Here is a 21,726-nt window from a genome sequence, read left to right on the forward strand (position 1 = left end):
CGAACCGAAAGGATCCTTCTTTCCAAGGGTATTTCACGCTCGGGCTTTACACCAAGCTATCAAGCTCCAACATCGCCACCAAACCCGACCGGTCGCCTCTTGCCGTCGTTCTCAGGCAAAATTGCCAGGGCCTTATATGTCTTGCCCATCCCGTCGGGGCCCCGATCCACAAGCCTCTTCCACGCCTTTTCGACATCAGCAGCCTTCGTCTCGCCTTCGACCTTCTGCCTGAGTCCCTTCACCAGTACCTCGGCGCGCTCCCTGATGCCCATCCCCTCGAGGAAAGCCGCCTGCTCGACCGGTCCATGAACCTCGACGCCTTCGCTCGCCCTGAGCGCCGCTTCCGCCACGGCTGCGAAGTCTACGTCGGCGCTCAGGTCCGTCTGCCCCGGCTCGGCGAACGGGCTCACCCGCCGGTGCCTGCTGATCCCCCGCAGCGAGTTGATGGGCACTGTGCCGTCGCCAGGGCCGTAGTCAAGGATCAATGCCGCACCCGACGGCCTGTGCTTGGGGTGCTGCGGGGACCCGCCGATGCGTGTCGCGAAGTCTGTGGCGTACAATGATACGTCCGGGCAGATCTCGATGAGTGCCCCGGGGATGGATTTCAAGGCGCGGTAGCGTGGGGATGACTCGGGAAGATACTGTGAGTGACGGGTTGAGGAAGGCGAGAGGGTGAGCTGGAAGTCTGGCACGGGAGTATCTGTGGCTTGTGACTTGGGCGTCCCAAGGCTTTGGTGTGTCGAGCCTGGAGGCGTGGGCGAGACTACCATTTCGCGCCATTGGAGCGTTGGTTTTGATTTGTCTGATGCTGGCGATGATGATGGAGAGGGAGATGGTGTGGACGTCTCTGAGGGGGGAACGTTGACAAGTTGAAAGGCGTGGATGGGTAGGGCATCGAAGAATTCGTGCGCTACAATGAATGGTACCTTGTCCGAACCTGGTCGGGGTCAGCGCTTCCACGTCCTGAAAGAGACGATTTCCCCTCCGGGCTTCGTACCTTGAGGGATTGATCTGACAGTCTCAGTCCATACGATTGGAAGATCGGCATATCTGCATGTGCTGTGGTAGCCACTCTTGGACTCAGTCATCTGTCTGTCCTGTCCACATAGGAGGTTTTTCTGAGCGACCCTGAGCTCGGAACTGGCCTCGACCATGTATATGGCATCGATCGCATTGGCCATTTCTTTGAAATTTGAGATGGTCTATGCATTGAAGATCAGCAGAATTCTCCAATTAACCATTATAAAAGTATGGCATGGCATACCCTTAATATGTCATCCATCAGAGTGCCCCTTCCAGGGCCGACCTCGATGAGCTCAACACCCGACTTTGGGCGGCCCTGAGACATCCACTCTGCCACGAACCAAATGCCAATGAGCTCCCCGAATATCTGGGAGATCTCTGGTGAAGTAACAAAATCACCCTTTTGGCCAAACTGGTCCCTGCCCTGTTCAATGGCTCCGGTGTAGTATCCGCCCAGATCACCTGTTAGGCACATACGCATATAGCTTGCAAGAGGGACAGGGCCGGTCATCTGGCTCAATTGTTAGTTTGTTTACAATGTGTAATTTTGTTTTCCGTGTAGGCAGACCTCTATAGCTTGAGCAAGCTTTTTCGCAAGGGGCGTGGACCATTGTCTTGAGGCATCCTCACTGCGCCGTGACGCCGTCATCGACAAGGCCCTGAAGCCCTGAGAAGCTACAAAGCCTTGGCGATGTGTACATCCTGAAGACAGCCCGAGCCCACGAAGGGCCAACCTGCGTGAAAACGGCCTCATGTTGACAAGTTTGCCAGGTTCAAGAATTATGGGACAACGGCCGTCTTCATCGTCAGGTGTGCATTGCTAGCTCGGTGTTCGGGGAGTTACGGCTTCACAGCCTGTGGAAATTCAAGCTAGGAATTAACTAGGTGAGAGAGAGCTTCAATGTTCTTGCAGCTCCAAGCTTGTGAAGCTTCTGAACGTTGAAAGCTACCCCCGGACCCCTGCAAGCATCACCTGGACCCTCGGTAGTTGCAGGCGCCCGGCAGGCAATCCACATCGACATCATGCTACTCACTCCAACTACAGTTTTCCAGCGTTTCCACGCATTTATTTCTCATCATTCTTGAGTTCCACCGCTGGGGGCTGCTCCTCCTCCGCCATTTATCGCCCCTTGGCTGTCGCTCTCCGGGTTCTTGTTCTTCGCCCTCGTGCTGCTTGTACTTCAACATGTCCGGCAAGGGCAAGTCGCGCTGGGCCGACAGCGAGGAGGACGCCGCGCGGGAGGCCAAGGCCAGAAAAGAAAAGGAGGAAAAAAAGAGGCTGAAGAGGGAGAAGGCAGAGGCAGCCCGTAAGGTCGAAGAAGAGAAACAACGGCAAGCAGCCTCAGCAGCAGCACCCACAGCCCAGGGGGACGGGGACGACCAGGACGGACGGCCAGCCAAGAGGCGGAGACTCACGCCCGAGCGACCAGCGGACAAACGAGGCAAAGATGAGGGGGGCAGCAGCGCGGTCCCGCGGCTCCTACGGTTCCAGGCGGGCGGCGGCTTTGGCAAATCAAATAGCGTGGAAAAGTACGACAAGCTCAACGACATCGAGGAGGGCGCGTACGGCTGGGTCGCGAGGGCCAAGGAGATCGCGACGGGCAAGGTGGTCGCGCTGAAGAGGCTGAAGATCGAGCTCAACGACCGGAACGGGCTCCCCGTCACGGGGCTGCGGGAGATCCAGATCCTCAAGGACTGCGGGCACAGGAACATTGTTGAGCTGCGGGAGGTGGTGGTCGGCGAGGACACGACCAAGATAGAAAAGTGCGTGCTGCGCGCGAGCCCTTTTGCCCACCAAGTTCTGAAGTCTCCATGCTGACGTTATGTGCCTCCCGTTTCCGCGTGTGTAGCATCTTCCTTGTCCTCGAGTTCCTCGAACACGACCTCAAGTCCGTCCTCGAGGACATGCCGCAGCCCTTCCTCGCCAGCGAGGTCAAGACCCTCCTCCTCCAGCTCGCCAGCGGCGTCTCCTACCTGCACGACCACTGGGTGCTGCACCGCGACCTCAAGACGTCCAACCTCCTCCTGAACAACCGCGGGCAGCTCAAGATCGCCGACTTCGGCATGGCGCGCTACGTGGGCGACCCGGCGCCGAAGCTGACCCAGCTGGTCGTCACGCTGTGGTACCGCGCGCCGGAGCTGCTGCTGGGCGCCACGAGCTACGGGGAGGCCGTGGACATGTGGAGCGTGGGCTGCATCTTCGGCGAGCTGCTGACGCGCGAGCCGCTGCTGCAGGGCAAGAACGAGGTGGACGAGCTGAGCCGCATCTTCGAGCTGTGCGGCATCCCGACCGACGACACCTGGCCCGGCTTCAGGAGGCTGCCCAACGCGAGGTCGCTGCGCCTCCCGCCCAGCAGGGCAGGCACGGGCTCCGTCATCCGAGCCAAGTTCCCCCTGCTCACGGCGGCGGGCGCGTCGCTGCTGAACGGCCTCCTCTCCCTCGACCCGGCGAAGAGGCCGAGCGCGAGGGAGATGCTGAACCACGAGTACTTCCGTCAGGACCCGCGGCCCAAGTCTGAGGCCATGTTCCCGACATTCCCAAGCAAGGCCGGCCAGGAGCGGCGGCGGCGGAGAGACACCCCGAATGCGCCTGGGCGCGGTGAAGCCGCCGACCTCGGCGCGGTCGATTTTAGTGGTATATTCACAGGAAGGGATAAAGAGGAACGCGGCGGAGGGTTTTCTCTGAGGATGGTGTGATGCACAATGCATCTTGAGCCGTGCTGTTCGGGTCTGAGAATCTGGCATCTTCTTGGTCTACCTGAAAGCATCACAGGGCAGATTTTCATAATAATCTCCAACAGTTCGAGGAAGATATGTTGATAACTTGTTCATTACATAGTTACTTATGACTATCCTAGTCCATCCCCAGGCTCCGTTCAACACACCAGATGCATCATTACTATATGTGATTGCATGCGTGTGCAGCAGGGCCAATAGATACACCCCAAAAGTGTCGCCAGACTTTTGCCCAAAAAACCCTGATAAAGACCCAGATATGCCAACGCCGCTCAAACAACCGGTGGATTCAATAATTCCAGCCTAAATGTCCAAAGACAATGCACGCACGCCCATATAATCGCTCGACCATATCCACACGCCATTACCGCTTAGTGCTCACAAGACATGACACATTACGCTCCACGTCAGGCTCAAATATGCAGCGTGACTGATCACCACAGCCCAGTCACAAACCAGGTAAAGCTCGCCACGGTGATAGCTGCTACGGTGAACAGGAAACCGAGGGCTTGCCTCTCACTGCTGGACATGGCACCACTGTTGCAGGTTGCACAAACCCAGCCACTAGCGAGCGGGGTGTAAGGCTGGCCGGTGTACAGGCCAAAGGTCATGGCGGCTGCGGCTGTCAGCTCGCCCGGACCGGCGGTTGCACTGATGCTCGCGTCGGCGTCGTAGATGTACAGGATGTACTGTTCGACGAGTAGGGGTTGTTGGACCGAGTCGCTCTGGAAAGCACCCGTGTCCCAGGTAAAAGCGGCCGAGGTTTCATACGTCATGTTAGACGTCAAGGTCCAGGACTCGGAGGCGGTGGTACAGGAAATGACCAAGTCGACTGCCGTGGGGGTGACCTGCACGTTTGTGTAGTTCCAGCCCATTGTGACATATTCACCAATTCGGTAGAGCGCGCTCGTCAACGTGGTCTGGGGCGTCAACATGACCGCGCTGCCGGCCGGATCGTCCGCATTTACGCTCGCACTTGTTGTCTTCGAGCTCTTCTTGCTTGTCGAGCTCGCGTCCTTATCTGTGCCCGTTGCAGTCCCAGTTGCGGACGCACTTGAATCGCCTGTTGCGGAAGCCGTGCCCGAATCACTTGCTGAGGTGATGCCCGCAGTGTTCAAGTTTCCGGCGTCCGCTGGGTCGTCAGTTGCTGATGCGGTGGCAGTAGCTTTTGCCGAAGATGCTGTGTAATTGGTCTTTGGTCAGTCATCAATCTACACCCGAGACGTGGCTCAATTCTATGTCGTAGGTGTGAGACATACTCGTGGAGTCTGAGTCCTGCCTCCTCACGACCAGAGCGTCGAGCTCTGGTAGCCACTCTGGCCAGGCATAGGCAGATGCAATAGGTGCAAGGGAGAGCAGGACGGTGGTGAAGTGTGCGGCCTTCATGATGGCGGATTTTGTTGTTGATCGGCCACGAAGAGGCTTCGCTTTTAGAGACGGGTGGTGGTCAGGGGGCGCGAGGCGAGTTCGGCTCCGAAGTCTTAATCCTCCCACTTAAGTACCAAAACCGAGAGACCCGCTGAAACCGAATCAATCCCACAAACTCGACGGCACGATGGTCACAACGATTTGGTGGCGTCTGGTTGTGAACCACGCTGGAATGACACGAGACTTGTTGGGCCGGATGGCTTTTCGAGGTACGGCAAGGCAAGGCCGGAGAGCAGAGCAAGCTTGGCAGGTCTGATGAGTCGAGGATCAGGGGCCAGTGAAGGTTCGGGTGGGTTCTTTGCTTGGATAATCGATGGAACGAACGTTTCGGAGGGGTTGAAGCGAATGTCAATCAACGGCTGCAGAGGAGCAAATAGTGCAGACAACAAAGCGAAGGTGTAAATTAAACAAGGAGACTGCTCTGGTGGAAAGGGGAGGTTGGATTAGAGGTGCGGACAGACAGGAAAAAAGGCGAGGGACAGAAAGCATCTGAGGATCGGTTGCAGGGGTGACGAGAAGAGAATGTCGAATCACAGCAGACTATTCAGACTAGTAGGGCCGTTCCCACCTGCCCCCTCCCCCTGGGCGGAGAGGCCATGCAGAAGAAGCCAGCCCAGTCCGGAATCTCTACGAGCGGCTGATGGTACCCCAAACTCGCTCGCATCCTGTCTCTCTCTCTCTCTCTCTGTATCTGATTCTCTCCAGACCTCCTGACCTCACAGTACGTAGTCTCATGCCAGGGTCTTAGACTAGTACCCTCGTAATAAAGTGGGCAGCTCTCTACCTTTTGCTGGGTATACTTGGCTGTGCCGTCGCTGTTCAAAATGTCACGCATGATGTCTGGCCTTGGAAGAGGTGGTGGTGGTGGCAATACAGATGGATCCAGTGGGGGATGGCCGGGCCACTCAGGATCCCGGCCCAGTTCGTATTGCCCACAATGGGGCTCACCCGGGCACCCAGCACCATGTTCCCGTTTTCTCGTGTTGGGGACACCGTGAACCCCTGCTAAAAATAATCTATATGAGGTCAACCAACCGAGTCGTTGTCTCTCTATTCCAGCTCCTGACTATCGCTCGCACTTTCCTTCTCGATGGGGTCAGGGGCAGTCTGGAGAAATCGTCTCGCTCATCACAAAGCAAGCTGGCTATTCTTCATCATTCTTCGCGTCATCCGTCCTTTTCTGAGCTGCCCAATGCTGGATATATGTGCAAGACTAGCGTGTCCCTGTATACCCATCAACCCGCGTCCTGATCGGCGGGTTCCACAAACCTTACTATTCCTAACAATGGAGGTGACAACACAGCATGTGAAGATCCTGGGGACAACAAATATAGGACGACGATCCATTCCACTGGAAACAGGGTGCCACCAGCAACTTGAATGCCCCAGTCACGCTCCCAACTGATCTGAGCTTGAGGCTGACCCGCCAATCGCGTCTTCCAGCTCGAAAGTCTTCAACAAGGCAAGCCTGGCACTTGGACAATAGAGAGCAGGCGAAGACGGGCGGGCCCCACACCTCCCTTCCCCTTCCCGTGCTCCGTGGTGCGCCGTCTAACAAGCTTAAAAGCTGCCTCCCGATGCCCGTACAACCGACCACTTCCCCACAAGAGGACACGAGGACACGGGCTTACGAGCCCAATTGTAGCACAGGAGTAGTCTCCCGGCCTCGCGGTCGAACCAGGTCGGGCCGTGAATTTCTGACCTGTCCATGTCCGTATCCCGAGGTCAAGTTATGCAACAAGTCATGCCACGGGCCGACCACCGGACATCACGACCCGACGAGGCTGTGTATTTATTCCCACACAACTGGCTTCTTTCAACAATTTCACAGATCTTCACGATCAGAGCCCGCTGGCGGGGCAAGCAGATATGCAGTGCACCAAGTAGTAAGGCTAGCTGTTGAGTGAAAGCGGCCATTTCCCGGCGGCTGTGAGATTACAATGCTTTGCTGTTGTCCTCCCCCCCCCCCCCAAAAAAAAGGATGAAAAGTATGCTACCTGTGTGGTTGTGGGATATCCGTAACTCCACGCGCCTTTTGATGGATTTTTAGGAATTCGATATGCGGCCGTGACAACCACCCGTAGGATCGTGCTGCCTTAGGGGTCCAAATGAATGCCGGGACGTCCAAACTCAAGGTCGATCATCCTATGCTCTACTTCGACCCTGTTCCGTCCAATCCACGCAGGCCGACGGTATTGATACTGGCCCTGGCTACTCAGGTGTTGGCCCTCTAGGCAGCTAGCATGGTCTTCTTGGCGGCGCCAAACTCGGGCGACGAAAAGGCGTCCCCGTCGTCGTCAATGTCCAGAAGGTTGAAGCGGTTCGCCATCCCGCTGCCATGGTTCCTGATGGGCGTATGCTGACGTGGCTTGGGCTGTGGTGTCTTTGCAAAAGGTTGGTCACATTCGTCCACGTCCCAATCAATTTTGCTGCCCTTGTATTTGCTTGGATCAGAATTAGCTGTCTGTCAGCCTGTCCTCGGAGTATTCCACTTACGCTCGGCTCATCATGCAAGTTTTGGCAAACATCGCATTGTTCACAGAGTTAGTCTTGATATAGCAGCTCCCGCCGATGAACTCGACCTTGATCACGACGAGGTTGTGAATATGATCGAGATCATTTCGAATCTCCTGCTCCGTAAATCGCGGATCGCAACGTCGGATTACGAGATTCCGAGTAGCACCGACACCGATCTTGCTGGCGACATGGCCGGGCAAGATGAATTGACGATCATTCCAGCGAATTTCGACCTGATAGCAGTCAGAGTTATTCCGGATGAGCCTCCAAACAGATTGACACGCTGCCGGGGACTTCGGGAGCCACTCACCCGCTTCTGGTTGATGTACAAGTCGTGACGCTTCACATGGTCATAGAAAGCCCTGGCATCGGCTGCGAGAAGGAATGACACAGCCGCTGTACCATCGTTGGGCCGCAAATAGATGTCCAGCAACTGGCCGCCACGAATGGCCTGCGTGATATCCGCATGGGTTGTGTTGTCAGGAAGTTTGCTGAGGAAGATGGATCTTGCACACTGCCGCTCGTAGTGTGGGCAGCTCAGGGTGTGGTTATTGCAGCCCTGCGATTGGATATTGCGAACCGGTCCACCGCCAGAGACCGAGATATCCTCGTCGCCTGCAACCTCATCCACCCAGTTTGGTACCTCAAGGGTATGGACACGAGCAGGCGCCTTGGACTGTACATCGTAAGTCTTGTAGTCGTTGCCGAAAGATCCCTTTGGAGCAGTCAGCACCCTCGAACCGGGGGACTGAGAGGCTTCAAGCGCGGTGGTCTCGTTGTTCGACCTAGCAGTGGCTGGGGTAGGAGGTGCTGCCTGCTGCTTGAGCGTAGCATCGTCTTTGCTGAGAAGCTGTGAACAAATCATTTAGCATACAGCTGCCCTGCTCACTTGACCTTTCGGGCAGGAGGATGACAAGGTTCGTTGCTTGTCTGTTTTGCACCACATACATCAATGGTTGCACCGTCGACGCCACCTCTCTCTAAATTCTGTCGCAAGTTCGCTGAGGGACGTCAGAGGAGAAGTGTGGCAGCCAATATATTTTGTATTGCTAGAGCGTACCATATTTGGCGGAGATTTGCTTCAGGCCATCGTACTCCGATCTGGAAATGGAAACGTCCGAGCTCGACAAGATATCTTCGCGGTTCTCGGGGGCGGGTCAGACCAACGGACCACAGCTGAAGCACCCCATGATACATGGGCAGCTATAACTCACAAAATTGGCACTGCATGGTACGAAATCGTTAGCATGGAAAGTAAGAGAACGACGAAAGCAGCAACGAGATCGAACGCTCCAGTACGGGCTGAAGTGTGAGTGCAGCAGAGGTAAAGTCCTACTGGGGCACACGATAATTCTGGAGAGAGCAAGAGGGAGCTAGAGGATGCTTGGAGAAGCTGGAAACTTACCGTCGAACGAGCGTATCGAAGTATGCGCGGTCAATGGTGACCAATTGGGTATCGTTGAAGGTCGACATGGCGGGCCACGAAAAGAGTCCGAGGGTCGAGCCAGAAGTGAAAAATAGGACAAACGAGGCTCAAGAAGAAAATCGGTTGGCATCACAGGACGAGATTCCAACTCGTAAAACCCAGCGCAGGCGTATGATAGTAACACACAGGCAGGCAGGTTGCAACCAACTGTACCTCCCCCAGATACCTAGGTACCTAGGTAGGCACTGTAGGCAAGCTTGGCAAGCGACTTGTTAGACAGGGGAGGTGCAGCTTGACGAGCGGCTCCCCTTCCGCGTCTTCTAGCGTGTGGGTGTAGACAGGGGCAGGCAGCCCACTTTTAAGGTCAGGGTCCACCAAGCCCTGGGCAGCGACGACCTGGGGAAACTTGTGTAGCCTGCAGGGATCCCCAAATGTAAATGTAGGGAACTTTAGAGAACGGAGAAAAGAACTGTTGAAACTGACCCCGTTGGTATCTTACAAATTATCCACAAGTCATGAGAGGTCATCCCGCAATGGAGTACACCAAAAAAAAAAAAAAGGTGTCCTATGGGAGATCATACTACAAAAACTTATCCCCACAGGAGATTACCTCTCAAGAGATCAAATTGTAGGAGGTTGTCCCACATAAGGTTATCCCACGGAAAGGTTGTCGGCACAAGAGTGGCGCTAGTCAAGCGATAGCCGAATATTTGGGATCTCTGGAAGCTGTGTTTTGGATTCCTAGGGTCGGGTACATAGATCGAACCAGGAGAGCAACGGAATGACGCTCCTTTCCTGATAACTCAGTCGCTGAATATACTGTTGATGACACACAAAAGTCACGTAGCCTAAGAGTTCAACACAGCCGTGCCTCCATGCCTTCTCAAGCATTCACGGGCGTGGCAGGAATCCACTACTTGGTGTATGTACATGATGCGTAGTATCTGGACAATCAGATCGAGACCTCCTGTCCCTGTGGGTTCGCGGCCTGGATTCCAGGGTCTCAGGGCCCCAGGGCCCCTCTGGAACATCATTGTAACTCCGCTCCACTGTGCCACAGTCGGCACCCTAGGAGTCTCGGAAACTCAATTCGAAATGGATTGGGTATTGCAGTGGGAAAGTCCATTGCCCAGGTCGCGGTTTGATCACCTGCCGGCTGGCTGAACAACAGTATGATCGGCTCGAGGAATATCAGGCATACACCACCGGCTCGAAATGGTGAAGCGCACGCTATAGCACGCCAGGTCAGTACAGGTATTATTTACATGTAATTATCAATTCAGACCTCAAAAAAAGAAACCTTTGAGTATTTTCATATTTCTCCCCAGAGCTTGCTACTGCATCGCACTCCACATCGCTGATTAGAGCAAGGTGATCACAGGCCGACAAGCTCATTGGAATTCGCTACCTGTACTATCATCACTTCTGCTGCCCGAACAAGCTGCCACACTTTCAAGATTTGTTTACGACTTTAAAATCTTCGAAAAAGAGTTAGGTACGAAGATGAGCAGACATGCCCGACAAATTTGGCAATGTGAGTGCGAAATGCCTGCATGTTACATGGATTGGCGGCATGGTGGAATAGGGGTGAAGTCGCTTTCAACAATTAAATGTACTGCGATATTGCAGCTACTGAGCAGACCGCTGTTGATTCGTACTCAAGTTCGAGCCAAGCTTGCAAAACTGCGTACTCCAACGCTATGAAATGCCTTCCAGCCCGTGATGCCTCAAATCCACCCATCGTCTTGTCGTAATCAATGCAATGCAATGCCCCAGATTTGCCATCGAAGCAGATGATGGTCAGGAAGAATTCGCTTTGAAACACGCTCTCCAGCTTGACAGGATCGCCAAAACTCAGACCTAACTCCATCTGCCTAAGCCGTCCGGGCAACAAGCACAGTTCCACTACTTCGCAGTACTACTAACAGTCTTCAGATAATTAAGCAGAAACTTTTCATTCTCAGGCGAGATCGGGGTCTGCTGGCTGCCACGACGGGACATTGATGCGTTCGCCTCATCCATGCCCGGGGAAGTCCCGTGTGAGGTTAAATTCGAGTTTGTATTGGGTAGCTGAGCCGCGAGCTTTCCCATGTTGAAAAGGGTCGGCTCTTTGCCAGTATTCGCTTGGACAGGAGGGTAGGCACTCAATGAAGGTGCATGTGTGCCTGTGGGTAGTGCTGATGGCTTGCTGAACAATGACATGAGTTTCTGCACCTGTTGAGGATCCGCCGCCTGCTGCTGCTGAGTGATATTCGGGATCGAGGGTATGCCGCCTTGAGTTGTGGGCTGCCCGAGTTGAAAGGTGCCACTATAAGGCAAGCTGGTGGTCATGGAGTGGGTTTGCGGGACACGGCCGATATTCTCCAAGGCTTGGCTTGCATGGGCCGGCTGTGGTTGTGGTTGTGGTTGTGGGCTCCTCTGATCCCCCTCTCTAGGACGGCCCGCAACATACTGAGTCCCGTAAGACGCACCGTAAGGGAGCCCTAGGGTGGCCTGAGTCGGCCCATTGCTCGTTTGCGCGGCTGTTGAGCCCGCCCCAAACAAGGCGGAATACTGTTGCTGAGATTTCGGAGACCTGTTCTCCTTCAGATTCGGTTGAGCATCTTGGCGTGTGAGAGGCGAAGTCGCGCTTTGCTTGAATATGCCCAGCAAAGCGTTTCTCTGGCTTTCTGGCACGTTCGACGGTCTGAGAGCTGCTTGTGCGGCGGTGATTTGAGGGCTTCCATTTGATGGCATCGGCACGGACTGTTGCGCGGGAGGATAGGTCGAAGCCAAGGAAGCCAAATTCTGTGCTGTCAACTGCTGGGTTGGCCTTTGAAGTCCAGCCGCACGTTGTTGCGAAGACGGACTCTGCTGTACGGGCGGCTGTGCCGGAGTAGTGTCCTTCTTGAAGGCATCGAGTAGAGCTTGACGGGTATTGTCCAGAGTAGCTGGCAGCTGGCGAGTGTTGGCAACATTTTGTTGCGGCGCAGCCATGCTTGCAGCGAACTGTGGCCACACGTTTGCCTGCTGATACATCTGACCCGTTCTGTTGTCATGAACAGAACTCGGCAACAGAGTATTCGCTAAAAGGTGATTTGCTTGACGAGGTAGAGGCTGAGGGTGTACCAAGCCTGGCTGATTAACGCTGTTCGGTTGCATCTGCAGTTGTTGATATGCCGCCTGCCCTTGCTGCGGCCCTGCCCTAGCAGGACCGCCCGCCGCTCCGAGGACAGAAAGAAGCGCACTGTTCATGTCTGGCTGAGACGGGAAGGGAGGAGGCGCTGGTTGGTTCGGAGGAAGCCGTTGCGCAGTGTGGTTGTGGTGGGGGTTGTGAGGAATCGGAGCAACATTGTATACATGATCCATGGGTGTGTGAGGGACATGGACACCAGTCTGAGCGCTGGCCGCCTGATTGTGGGCCGGCGCGTCCCTCTGCTGTTGCAGCATTGCCAGAAGAGCTTGACCCCGATCCTGGGTTTGAGCTGAAGGGCCCGGCTGGACGCCCGGCTGGGAAACCTGAGTTGGTGGCTGTATCTTGAGAAGTCTTTGAAGCTCTCGAGTAGCAGCTTCGTGGGCATGGTCTTTGGCATCAGATGGCGAAGGTAAGTCGACTTTGGTTTCTGTGGCCATCCCCTCCTCCTCGGTCATAATTTCATCGATCTCGGCTTGCAGAGCCGGGCCAGTCCGGCGGCTGTTTCTTGCCCTATCCTTCTTCTTAAGTTCCTGTCTTATCCATCTGTTCAAGGGCTCCATGAAAGGCGCTACCATGTAGAATTTAGAGGCATTTGGGCCTGTGGCGTTGTCTTGTCCTTGTTTCTTCTTAACACGTCCGGGGAGATCGACCAACTTATACCATTGGATCTTTGAGATCTCCTTCCTTGTCCTGGGTTCAAAATAGGTATCCATGGGAACGTTCGGGACCACGTAGAGACGCAAGTGCTGATCCCTAATCGTCTGTTCGAAGTATTTGACTTTGCGGTTGCCCGGTATCAAGCCCGCCTGCTCCACGTTGAAACCTGTCTCCTCATAGACTTCACGTATAGCGCAATTGAGGTCGTCTTCCTCCTGATTGATCTTGCCCCGAGGAAAACTCCAGTTGGCACTCGATTTCCAACCCTTGACAAGCACAGCCGAGTCCATGGCTTCGTTGAGCATGATCAGACCTCGGACTGGTATGCGTTTCTTGTAGGCTACCCAATTATCGTATGCTTTTTCAAGAATGTCAAGGGTTACGGTAGAGGTCACAGGCCAATACTGGAGGACACGAAGGCTGAAGTCGCGTATTCTGAGGTTGGGCAGCGTGGTGGGGTTCTGCGGGCGGATGAAGTCTTCGTAGAACCAATGTGCTTCTTCGAGGTGCATGCCGATTCTGCTGAAGTCCTGGTGTTCCTCCTTAGGAACATTATTGAGAAAACGAGCGCAAAGCTCGTCCAGCCCTGGCCACACGCCATGTCAGTCAGTAGACTGCCCACTGCAGATCGCCCACCATGCCGGCTGCATGTCATGACAATGAGAGAGCTTACAATCTTCTAACGTCGTCCGTGATGGGTCCATTGTGTCGGTCGAGCTTGCTAACCATATCTACCAGCGCAAGATCCAGAGATGTAGACGATGTCGGTGTGAAGAAGGTTATGACACCAGAAGGACCGCGCAACGACGTCGTCGTTGCCAGGCCAGTGTGGGTCGGTTGTTGATTTCCGCCGAGCGGGCAAACGACTGGGACCAGGTTGCGATGCGATGGCGGCTTGAGGTGAGCGGGGGCGCTAGATGAAAGCAATGACAATACTTCGTAATTGGATGTCCTTTGATGACTACTGGCCTGAGCTGAGGACTGGAGGTGGTTGGTCGTTGTAGACACTTGAGGGGAGCATTGATTGATTCGTTCTGCCGTGCGGACAGGGAAAGCTCTGGCAGTTAGTTGTGCAGAGTCAAGGCGAGGTGAGGTGGCTGGGTGGGCTGCCAGCGAGTCACTGATTCGCTTCACGGCCGGCCTGCTCGACGCCCAAAGTCCAGAGGGAGTTTGCCTCCATAGCGCGGCAACTGTGGCTGGGCTCTTGTTCGCATTGCAGCAGGGGCGACTGATCGGCTACCGCCCGCTTAGCTCATCAGCCCAAACCGACATTTGACTTGCTGTAAGGCACCTAGAGGGCATAGATCGTGGCTCGAACAAGAATGGACGAACCTTGACCAGATGTGGCTGTGTCTTTCGATCTTTCCAGTATACCAGACTAGCACTACTATGGTAGATGTTATGCATGTTGAATGCTTGATTGCCCATAGCTGCCATGGGGTATAGCTCTCTCACGAGGAGCTGCAGCCACAATCTGATTTGCCCCCCGGTCTGTTCAGTCTGTCTAGGGTAGTAGGGCGATAGTACAATACTGGTCACTTGCCCGTTTCCTTGACTGCTGCGTGTATTCTGCACTAACAGTGGCCCGCATCGGAAGGGGTCTAGAAGCACTTGACGTAATGCAAGCCAGGAGCTTGGTTTCATGGGTTGGGCTTGTCGCAAATCCGGTATTGCGGTAGCCCATGGGCGGCCGATTGACTGGCGGTGCGACATGCGTCGCACTGCATTGTGCTGCGCTGCCCGTTGACCTCTCTGGCGAGTGAGTTGGCGCCCTCCTTTGGCAATACAACATCAAACGGTCATAAACAGGCCCTCACCTCCCCTTCCTGTGCCTCTGCTCTCCTAAGCCCACATCAACCTTTCACACTTTTTGTTTCGTGTTCCCAGTCTGCATTGCCAGAAGGCCTGCGACTGCTCTCTGACCCCTTGTTTCGCTATCTAGGGCTGTCTTCTGATACTCACGAGACCGACTCACCGACCAGCCCACGGTTCGGCCTTCACACCTCAAACAAAAGCCGCCGTCAGCACCCAGGCCAGTTCTCTTGAAAAGTCAGGCCTTTGCAAGATAGAGCTGCGGTCTCTTGCCTCTACCCTCTTTCTTTCATCAGTTCAACCTCTCTCAACCACATCATAACAGCATTTCACTTTGAGCTGGTCTAAATATCGTTCAGCATGACTTCTAAGCTCGTTACTTGTAAGTGAACTCAAAGCCAAGACTTGATGCTTCTTCCGTCACATTCTGTATCACAAGATATGATACCGGCAGCATACCGCGCAGATATATCTTGTACCTCCTTACCTTGGTCAGGAACTAACCTGATTGTTGCATAGGGGCTGCAAACAAGGCTGCAGGGGAGGCTCTAAGCAATTTCTCCAAGAACTTCGACTCGGAGGTAAGCTTGCGATCACACACCCTGCTGGCACGACTTGATCTCTGACGAGCGCGCAGGACCCATTCTACTATGAGGAGCAGCCCCACCACGCCAATGGCGAGAAGCCTGGCAAGAAGAAGAAGAAGGGCAGAAAGTTCAAGGAATACAAGAACGGCATGATGGGCAAGAAGATGTACCAAGCCCCCGGTGTCTCTGACCATGACAACAGAATCCTCGCCAGCGTGCGGAGACGTTCATGGCATCTAGACATGAGCCTCTTCCACTGGTGTGGATTCAGATTTGGATGGTCCGTGATCATTGGCCTCGTCCCTGTGTAAGCACCCATCCCCATCCCCGCCCCCACATACACGGGATAATTGTCGTTGATGGCGAAGCCTGACTAACACCCATTGCACAGACTCGGTGATATCGTCGACTGCCTGTTAGCTTACTGGATTATTCGCAAGGCGGACAAAATCGAAGGCGGTCTTCCCTCTTCACTCAAGGCGAGGATGTATCTCAACGTCGCGGCCGACTTTGGGATTGGTTTGGTACCGCTTCTTGGAGACATCGCCGACGCTCTCTATAAGGCCAACTCGCGTAATACGTGGTTATTGGAAGACTATCTCGTTAAAAAGGCCAGGGCTGTGCAGAAAGGGCAGTCGGGCCAGACAGGCGATCCTGAACTGGGCATGGTGGATCAATCACGGCCGCCAGCTCAGCCAAAGCCAACTAAAACAATGAAGGGAACTCGGCGTTGATATAAGTATGGAAAAGCGGGCTGGAGGCGAACTGCAGGCAAAGATGAGGTAACAGAGCGACATCGCAGCGACACAATATGGTGTGGGTACTTTCTTTACTCTAGAACGCGTCTTTGAGACGCGTCGTTTAAAACATGACTTGATGAGCATCGGTACCGGACCGGACGGACGGACAGACGGACGGGGGTCGAGACACTGTACGGAGATACAGTACGGCGCCACTGTGGAAGAGCACACGCAACTGGGTACAGTAATAGAGATTGATTTCGTACTATAGTTAGTCCTAATGCACTGCGCGGCGCGTTTCGATTCAATTTGAGTAAGCAGAGGGAATTCAATGAGAGACAGCAACGGAGATTCTGCGTTCTGATTGAGGAGTGTGTATCTGGTGATGGTTCACTGTCTGCTCCAATAATGAAACGGCCCTACAGTCGCAGTGGTATGTTTTGGCCAGGCAGCCCGGGTCGAGGATGGGCTAGGCCTTGGAAAGTGTGATGATTCGTGATTCGTGGTGTGGGTGGTGATGTCAGGGAAACGATGCGGGATGAAAGGATCTGATAAGCCTTTGTCAACTCCGACAGGGAACTGGGCCCGTGTGTGTGTGTGTCCCCCAAAGTCACTGAATGAACAGAACCCACAGCTGGGGAGTCCCGTTCAGTCGTTACAGCTGAGCCAAGAAAATAGACAGGAACCAGCCATCTGATCATCCTGGCCAATGCGACAAAGTGGGTGGATAGTGCCCTGACTGTGTCTTGGATTGTGCCGCATTGTTGCATGTGGGCGTGCGGTTGCTGCTTCAGGCAACCTGCAGGGGGCCATGGTGACTGTCGACGCGCTTTTGACCCAGCTCCAAAAAACCAGACGCGTCTGTGAGACCCACACTGCCTAGCGCCTCTGGCTGCCTTTTCCATCACTTTAAAGACCGTACTACCTCCCGTCACAACATCTTCACCTCTCCCGGACATCCACTACAGTCCTGCCTTGAGACAACACAGATAGACCTTAGACACGCTTTCACTCAGTCCAGGTCCTCATACTTCAATCCCTTTGTGGTCATTCCTCAATCTCCCAATTCCAACCTGTTCCCTTCATACGTCAACCATGTCTGTGGAGATCACACCCTCGAAGCAGGTGAGCGCATATTTGCCTATTCCCACCAACGATCATGCCAACACACCAGTGGACTGACTCTAATTTCTACAGGCTGCTTCTGCCATTGAATCTCTCAAGATGGAGTCTCCTGTCAAGAAGCTCGACCTCGGCATTGCCAACAAGGAGAATGACTTCCAAGACCCTGCTGTCGCCACCCTGGCCCAGGACCTCGACGCGAAGCATGCTGCAACTAAGGAAATTATCAAGGCACCAGAGGAGCCAGCAAAGATTCCAGACCTCCGTCAAGATGAGCTTGAGGAGCCAATCCTCAAGGAAAACCCCCAGCGCTTCGTCCTGTTCCCCATTCAATACCATGAGGTACGCGACGCGTTGCCCCCCTGCTCAAACGCGTTAAGTGGCCCCACACTAACATCAACACCACAGATCTGGCAAATGTACAAGAAGCACGAGGCTTCTTTCTGGACTGCCGAGGAGATTGATCTCTCCAAGGACATGCACGACTGGAGCAACCGCCTGACCGACGACGAGAGATTCTTCGTCTCCCACATCCTCGCCTTCTTTGCTGCTTCGGATGGAATCGTCAATGAGAACCTGGTGGAGCGCTTCAGCTCTGAGGTCCAGATCCCCGAGGCTCGTTGCTTCTACGGCTTCCAAATCATGATGGAGAACATCCACTCCGAGACATACTCCCTGCTCATCGACACCTATATTAAGGAGCCTGCCCAGCGCACCTACCTTCTCAACGCAATTGAGACGAGTAAGTCCCCACTTGACCCATGCCCCCAGGGACGTGTTATCTAACAACGCCATTCAGTTCCCTGCATCCGCAAGAAGGCCGACTGGGCTTTGAAGTGGATCCAGGACCGCGAGTCCACTTATGCCCAGCGACTGGTTGCCTTTGCTGCCGTCGAGGGTATCTTCTTCAGTGGCGCATTCGCCTCTATCTTCTGGCTCAAGAAGCGTGGTCTCATGCCGGGCCTGACCTTCTCCAACGAGCTGATCTCTCGTGACGAGGGCCTGCACACAGACTTCGCCTGTCTGCTGTTTTCGCACCTCAAGAACCGTCCCAGCAAGCAGCGCGTCCAAGATATCATCACGGAGGCTGTGACCATCGAGAAGGAGTTCTTGACCGAGGCGCTGCCTTGCGCCCTCCTCGGCATGAACTCCAACCTGATGAAGCAGTACATCGAGTTCGTCGCTGACCGTCTTCTGGTCGCTCTGGGCAACGAGAAGGTTTACAAGTCGACCAACCCCTTCGACTTCATGGAGAACATCTCCCTCGGTGGCAAGACCAACTTCTTCGAGAAGCGTGTCGGTGACTACCAGAAGGCCGGCGTCATGGCTAGTACCAAGAAGCCCGTCCCTGCCGACGACTCCGGCTCAGCTGAGGAGAAGGGTGAGAACGGCGGAGACTTCACCTTCGACGAAGACTTCTGATCACCTTCTAATTATGCTCCGTCCTTGTCTTCGAGACAACCTGTTTCGTATATCACAGCATACTCCTGCACACATGCATCTCTGGGTATAGACAACGGAGGGCGAGCGGCTGTTGTGCTTGTGGCGTTCGCCATAACTTCTGGTTGCGGCTGCAAGATATATAAACCTCTGGCAGCCGTAGTGATTTTTTATCCTGGTCATTTGCTGGCGTTGGTGGAGTTGGTCATCGTCGGTAGTACCCTATGTTTCGCGATGGGTTTATGAGTTTATGGTAAAGGGAGCTACGAGGAAACAAGATCTCGGACTTCTCAACATGTAAAAATAGAAAGGTCTCTAGGCAGGCATCAATGTCTTAAACAACACTATTAGTTCCCCGCCCGTTCGCGTGATCTGCAGCTGCATGAGAGGGTTCAGAAAGCTTGCTTTCGAAGATGTAGTCCTTCGCCCTATGAAGCGCTCTCAAGACACCCGCCTAGTCTCGGTGCGCGTACGTGACATAGCACCGCAGACGGCCGATTTTAGAAGCCGATTCCGGCTCCATAGATTGCCGTACCTTCGCCTCAACAGCGTGCCCCAACCACATCCGCTCACCGCTTGCCCTTCTTCTTCTTGCCCTTCCCGCCGCCGCCCGCCCCGGACGGCGCCTGCTGCGCGGGTTGCCCTGCTCCTGCTCCTGCCGAGCCACCGACCGGCGGCGTCGCGACCCCGGCGGCGGCAGCCTCGTCCTCCACGGCGATGGCCGGCGCCGGCGCGTCGGGCAGGGCTGCCATCTTCCTCCCCAGGGAGCCCAGCAGCTGCACGAGCCGCGACACCTCGGCGGCCTTGGTCGTCTTGTACTTGAGGCACACGCCCGAGTGGGGGTCGAAGGTCTTGATTATCAGGGACGCGCGGGGGGGTTTCGCCGCTGCCGCGGCGGCGTCTGTCATGGTCGTGTCGTCGTCGCCATCCTTGTTCGCTTTCTTGGCTGCGCGTGCTTTCGCGGGCTTGATGTTGTATTTTGTGGTGACGCGGGCCTGTTAGAGCGGTGGTGCTTTGTGAGTATATGGGTTACCGTATGGAGTCGACAGCGCGAGGGGGTCATGTTCACGAGGAGAGACGTACGGTTGTTGGGCGGGCTTCGATGAGGAGAGCGGACTGGGCGAGCCACTCCTGGCTCGTGGTTATGTACGGCATCTTTGTGGTGTTTCTCGCCTCTCGAATATTATCGGTATGGGCGCCGGACACTCTGCGCAGAAGGACAGCGAACAGGTGTCGCGTGCTGGAATAAATGCTGTTGGAGGATTGGCCGCAATTTTGAAGACTGCTTGGGAGCTGTAGTCCGGAGTGAGCTGGATTGGCATCCAAAGAGTAAGAGCAGTCTTTGGTGGGGTTCAATCGCGGCCGGCAACAGGGATGGAGCTCAATCCAAGTCTTTCATGTGCGATTTACAGGCGAGATGCTTTAAGACTGCCTTTCCTGCCTTTCGACCTCGTTTCCTACGCGATTTGCTCTTATTTTTCCACCTCTTCTCAATTGTGCTATTGAGCCATGCGAGTGAATGGAAGAGAGGACAGAAAAAGGGCTTGAAATCGCGAATAATGTGAGGATTTTTTCAGTGCCAACGCCTTTTGTAGATCCGTCTTGAGGCCCCCACCCGAGCCTGCATATCGAAGGCTTACTTACATCGGGCCATATTTTCCAACCCAAGCCTGGTATCTTTCTATATGCACTTTGACCCTCCTTTTTTTATGAACCGAACCGACGCTTTGAAATGGCTTTTGAAATGCACCTCCGTAATCTACCGCTGCTCTATAGCTTCGTCTCAGCGATTGGTAATATCACACCCTCGATCTTGCGGACAAGCTTGTTCGTCTGCTCTGCTAAACTCAGGGTCAAGATGGTGTGTGGTAATATCCTGGCCAGATGAGGCAAAAATCCCTTATAGATCGCAAAAAATCCCTCAGTCCTCACCGTCTTGGAAAGACAGTCCCAGACGCCTTTGTACAGATTTCCGTGCTGGTTGTACAGACGAGACATAACGGTATCTGCATTGAGTGTTAGAAAGCTTCTCTGCCCAAGCCAAAAACAGGATACTGACCTGGCGGGTGCATGAAACAGCAAACGACGAAGCCACTGATTGCGCTACTAGTCAGATGCAGCGCGGGTCCCTCTTCCATGCCCGCATGCCTCATCAGCCTCCTCTTTGCAAAGAAGTAAGTCGGCAGTTGTACTGAGCTCCCGGCGCCTGTCCTGATCATTGCCGCACCAACACCACGGTAGAGTCCTCGGAAGCCCTCGGCCGTATAAATCTGTCGCAGTCCATCGAATGCATTCCTATACATGTGTTGCGTACCGACGGGCAGAAATGGTGAGTAGCTCTGTAACCGCGTTTTAACGAGGAAGAAGGGACTTCCGGCCATGGCGCCGATGATGCCGGACCCGGCGCCGCAGAACATATTGACTCCCAGCGACTGGACATTGCTGTCCTTGAACAATACCGATGAAAGAGTTTTGCGCATGGGCTCATAAAATCCCAGCCGACAGCCATTTAAGAGGACCTGGTATATGTAGGCGCAGCCCAGCCCTCTGTAGATGCCTCGCAGGCCTTCATTTCGCACGATGACCGAGACGCCGTGGAAAGGACCTCGGTAGTGGTGTGGCTGGTGACCCTTATCCTGGAGCTCTCCTTGGAGTTGCATACTGTCGCAACAGTCTCGTCAGCTGTCGTGAGGGCAGGCGCGGTCATTCATCACTGCACCTCACCGGATCGCGCGGACGCGTTTGATGGCGACGAGGTTGGAGATAGCTTCATCGACTCACCGGATCTTCACTGTTTCAAAGGGATGGGTTGCAGTAACAGCGCCACATGCTGCAATTCCGCCCGCAATGAAGGCACTGCGACGTGGTCAGCTTATTGTGCCATCGGAGAGCAGGAAGTGCAAATCCCCGCGCCGTACCCTGCTGTTGTGGACATTCTGGCGAGATCAATTGGTCTCTTCAGACACACGGATAGTCTCTGAGAAGGGAAGAAGGAAAAGGGAAGAAAAGCCCCTCGAGGGCAGGACGCTGCGTGATGATCCTCGGTGTGGTTGAGCGAGCACT

At 54.6% G+C, this 21,726-nt stretch overlaps 9 protein-coding genes across 9 annotated transcripts; 3 read left to right on the plus strand and 6 right to left on the minus strand.

Moving 5' to 3' along the window:
- Positions 1-59: 59 nt before the first annotated feature.
- Positions 60-1,498, minus strand: J7T55_009070 (uncharacterized protein; the record flags this gene model as incomplete). Its single annotated transcript, XM_053141997.1, has 3 exons — positions 60-937; positions 998-1,202; positions 1,265-1,498. 3 exons carry the CDS (start codon positions 1,496-1,498, stop codon positions 60-62), a joined length of 1,317 nt encoding a protein of 438 aa, XP_052994911.1.
- A 711-nt stretch (positions 1,499-2,209) lies between these two features.
- On the plus strand, positions 2,210-3,720 carry J7T55_009071 (cyclin-dependent kinase g-1; the record flags this gene model as incomplete). The annotated part of the gene is made up of 2 exons (XM_053141998.1): positions 2,210-2,787; positions 2,874-3,720. 2 exons carry the CDS (start codon positions 2,210-2,212, stop codon positions 3,718-3,720), a joined length of 1,425 nt encoding a protein of 474 aa, XP_052994912.1.
- A 473-nt stretch (positions 3,721-4,193) lies between these two features.
- J7T55_009072 (uncharacterized protein) lies at positions 4,194-5,145 on the minus strand (the record flags this gene model as incomplete). The annotated part of the gene is made up of 2 exons (XM_053141999.1): positions 4,194-4,939; positions 5,019-5,145. 2 exons carry the CDS (start codon positions 5,143-5,145, stop codon positions 4,194-4,196), a joined length of 873 nt encoding a protein of 290 aa, XP_052994913.1.
- Positions 5,146-7,417: 2,272 nt separating this feature from the next.
- Positions 7,418-9,177, minus strand: J7T55_009073 (uncharacterized protein; the record flags this gene model as incomplete). Its single annotated transcript, XM_053142000.1, has 7 exons — positions 7,418-7,631; positions 7,684-7,937; positions 8,015-8,554; positions 8,653-8,705; positions 8,765-8,849; positions 8,919-8,928; positions 9,110-9,177. The coding sequence occupies 7 exons, from the start codon at positions 9,175-9,177 to the stop codon at positions 7,418-7,420; spliced, it is 1,224 nt and encodes a 407-aa protein (XP_052994914.1).
- Positions 9,178-10,736: 1,559 nt separating this feature from the next.
- J7T55_009074 (uncharacterized protein) lies at positions 10,737-13,666 on the minus strand (the record flags this gene model as incomplete). Its single annotated transcript, XM_053142001.1, has 3 exons — positions 10,737-11,000; positions 11,057-13,548; positions 13,636-13,666. The coding sequence occupies 3 exons, from the start codon at positions 13,664-13,666 to the stop codon at positions 10,737-10,739; spliced, it is 2,787 nt and encodes a 928-aa protein (XP_052994915.1).
- A 1,468-nt stretch (positions 13,667-15,134) lies between these two features.
- Positions 15,135-16,095, plus strand: J7T55_009075 (ph domain-containing protein; the record flags this gene model as incomplete). The annotated part of the gene is made up of 4 exons (XM_053142002.1): positions 15,135-15,156; positions 15,294-15,355; positions 15,412-15,668; positions 15,753-16,095. The coding sequence occupies 4 exons, from the start codon at positions 15,135-15,137 to the stop codon at positions 16,093-16,095; spliced, it is 684 nt and encodes a 227-aa protein (XP_052994916.1).
- Positions 16,096-17,196: 1,101 nt separating this feature from the next.
- Positions 17,197-18,645, plus strand: J7T55_009076 (ribonucleoside-diphosphate reductase m2 subunit; the record flags this gene model as incomplete). Its single annotated transcript, XM_053142003.1, has 4 exons — positions 17,197-17,226; positions 17,299-17,565; positions 17,632-17,965; positions 18,023-18,645. 4 exons carry the CDS (start codon positions 17,197-17,199, stop codon positions 18,643-18,645), a joined length of 1,254 nt encoding a protein of 417 aa, XP_052994917.1.
- A 587-nt stretch (positions 18,646-19,232) lies between these two features.
- J7T55_009077 (signal recognition particle srp9 subunit) lies at positions 19,233-19,818 on the minus strand (the record flags this gene model as incomplete). Its single annotated transcript, XM_053142004.1, has 2 exons — positions 19,233-19,658; positions 19,747-19,818. 2 exons carry the CDS (start codon positions 19,816-19,818, stop codon positions 19,233-19,235), a joined length of 498 nt encoding a protein of 165 aa, XP_052994918.1.
- Positions 19,819-20,433: 615 nt separating this feature from the next.
- On the minus strand, positions 20,434-21,598 carry J7T55_009078 (mitochondrial oxaloacetate transporter; the record flags this gene model as incomplete). Its single annotated transcript, XM_053142005.1, has 4 exons — positions 20,434-20,501; positions 20,723-21,324; positions 21,445-21,519; positions 21,582-21,598. The coding sequence occupies 4 exons, from the start codon at positions 21,596-21,598 to the stop codon at positions 20,434-20,436; spliced, it is 762 nt and encodes a 253-aa protein (XP_052994919.1).
- Between the last annotated feature and the right edge of the window lie 128 nt (positions 21,599-21,726).

This window comes from Diaporthe amygdali (genome assembly GCF_026229845.1).
Source record: "Diaporthe amygdali strain CAA958 chromosome Unknown NODE_10_length_1141467_cov_65_626103, whole genome shotgun sequence".
In the NCBI taxonomy this organism is placed as follows: domain Eukaryota; kingdom Fungi; phylum Ascomycota; class Sordariomycetes; order Diaporthales; family Diaporthaceae; genus Diaporthe; species Diaporthe amygdali.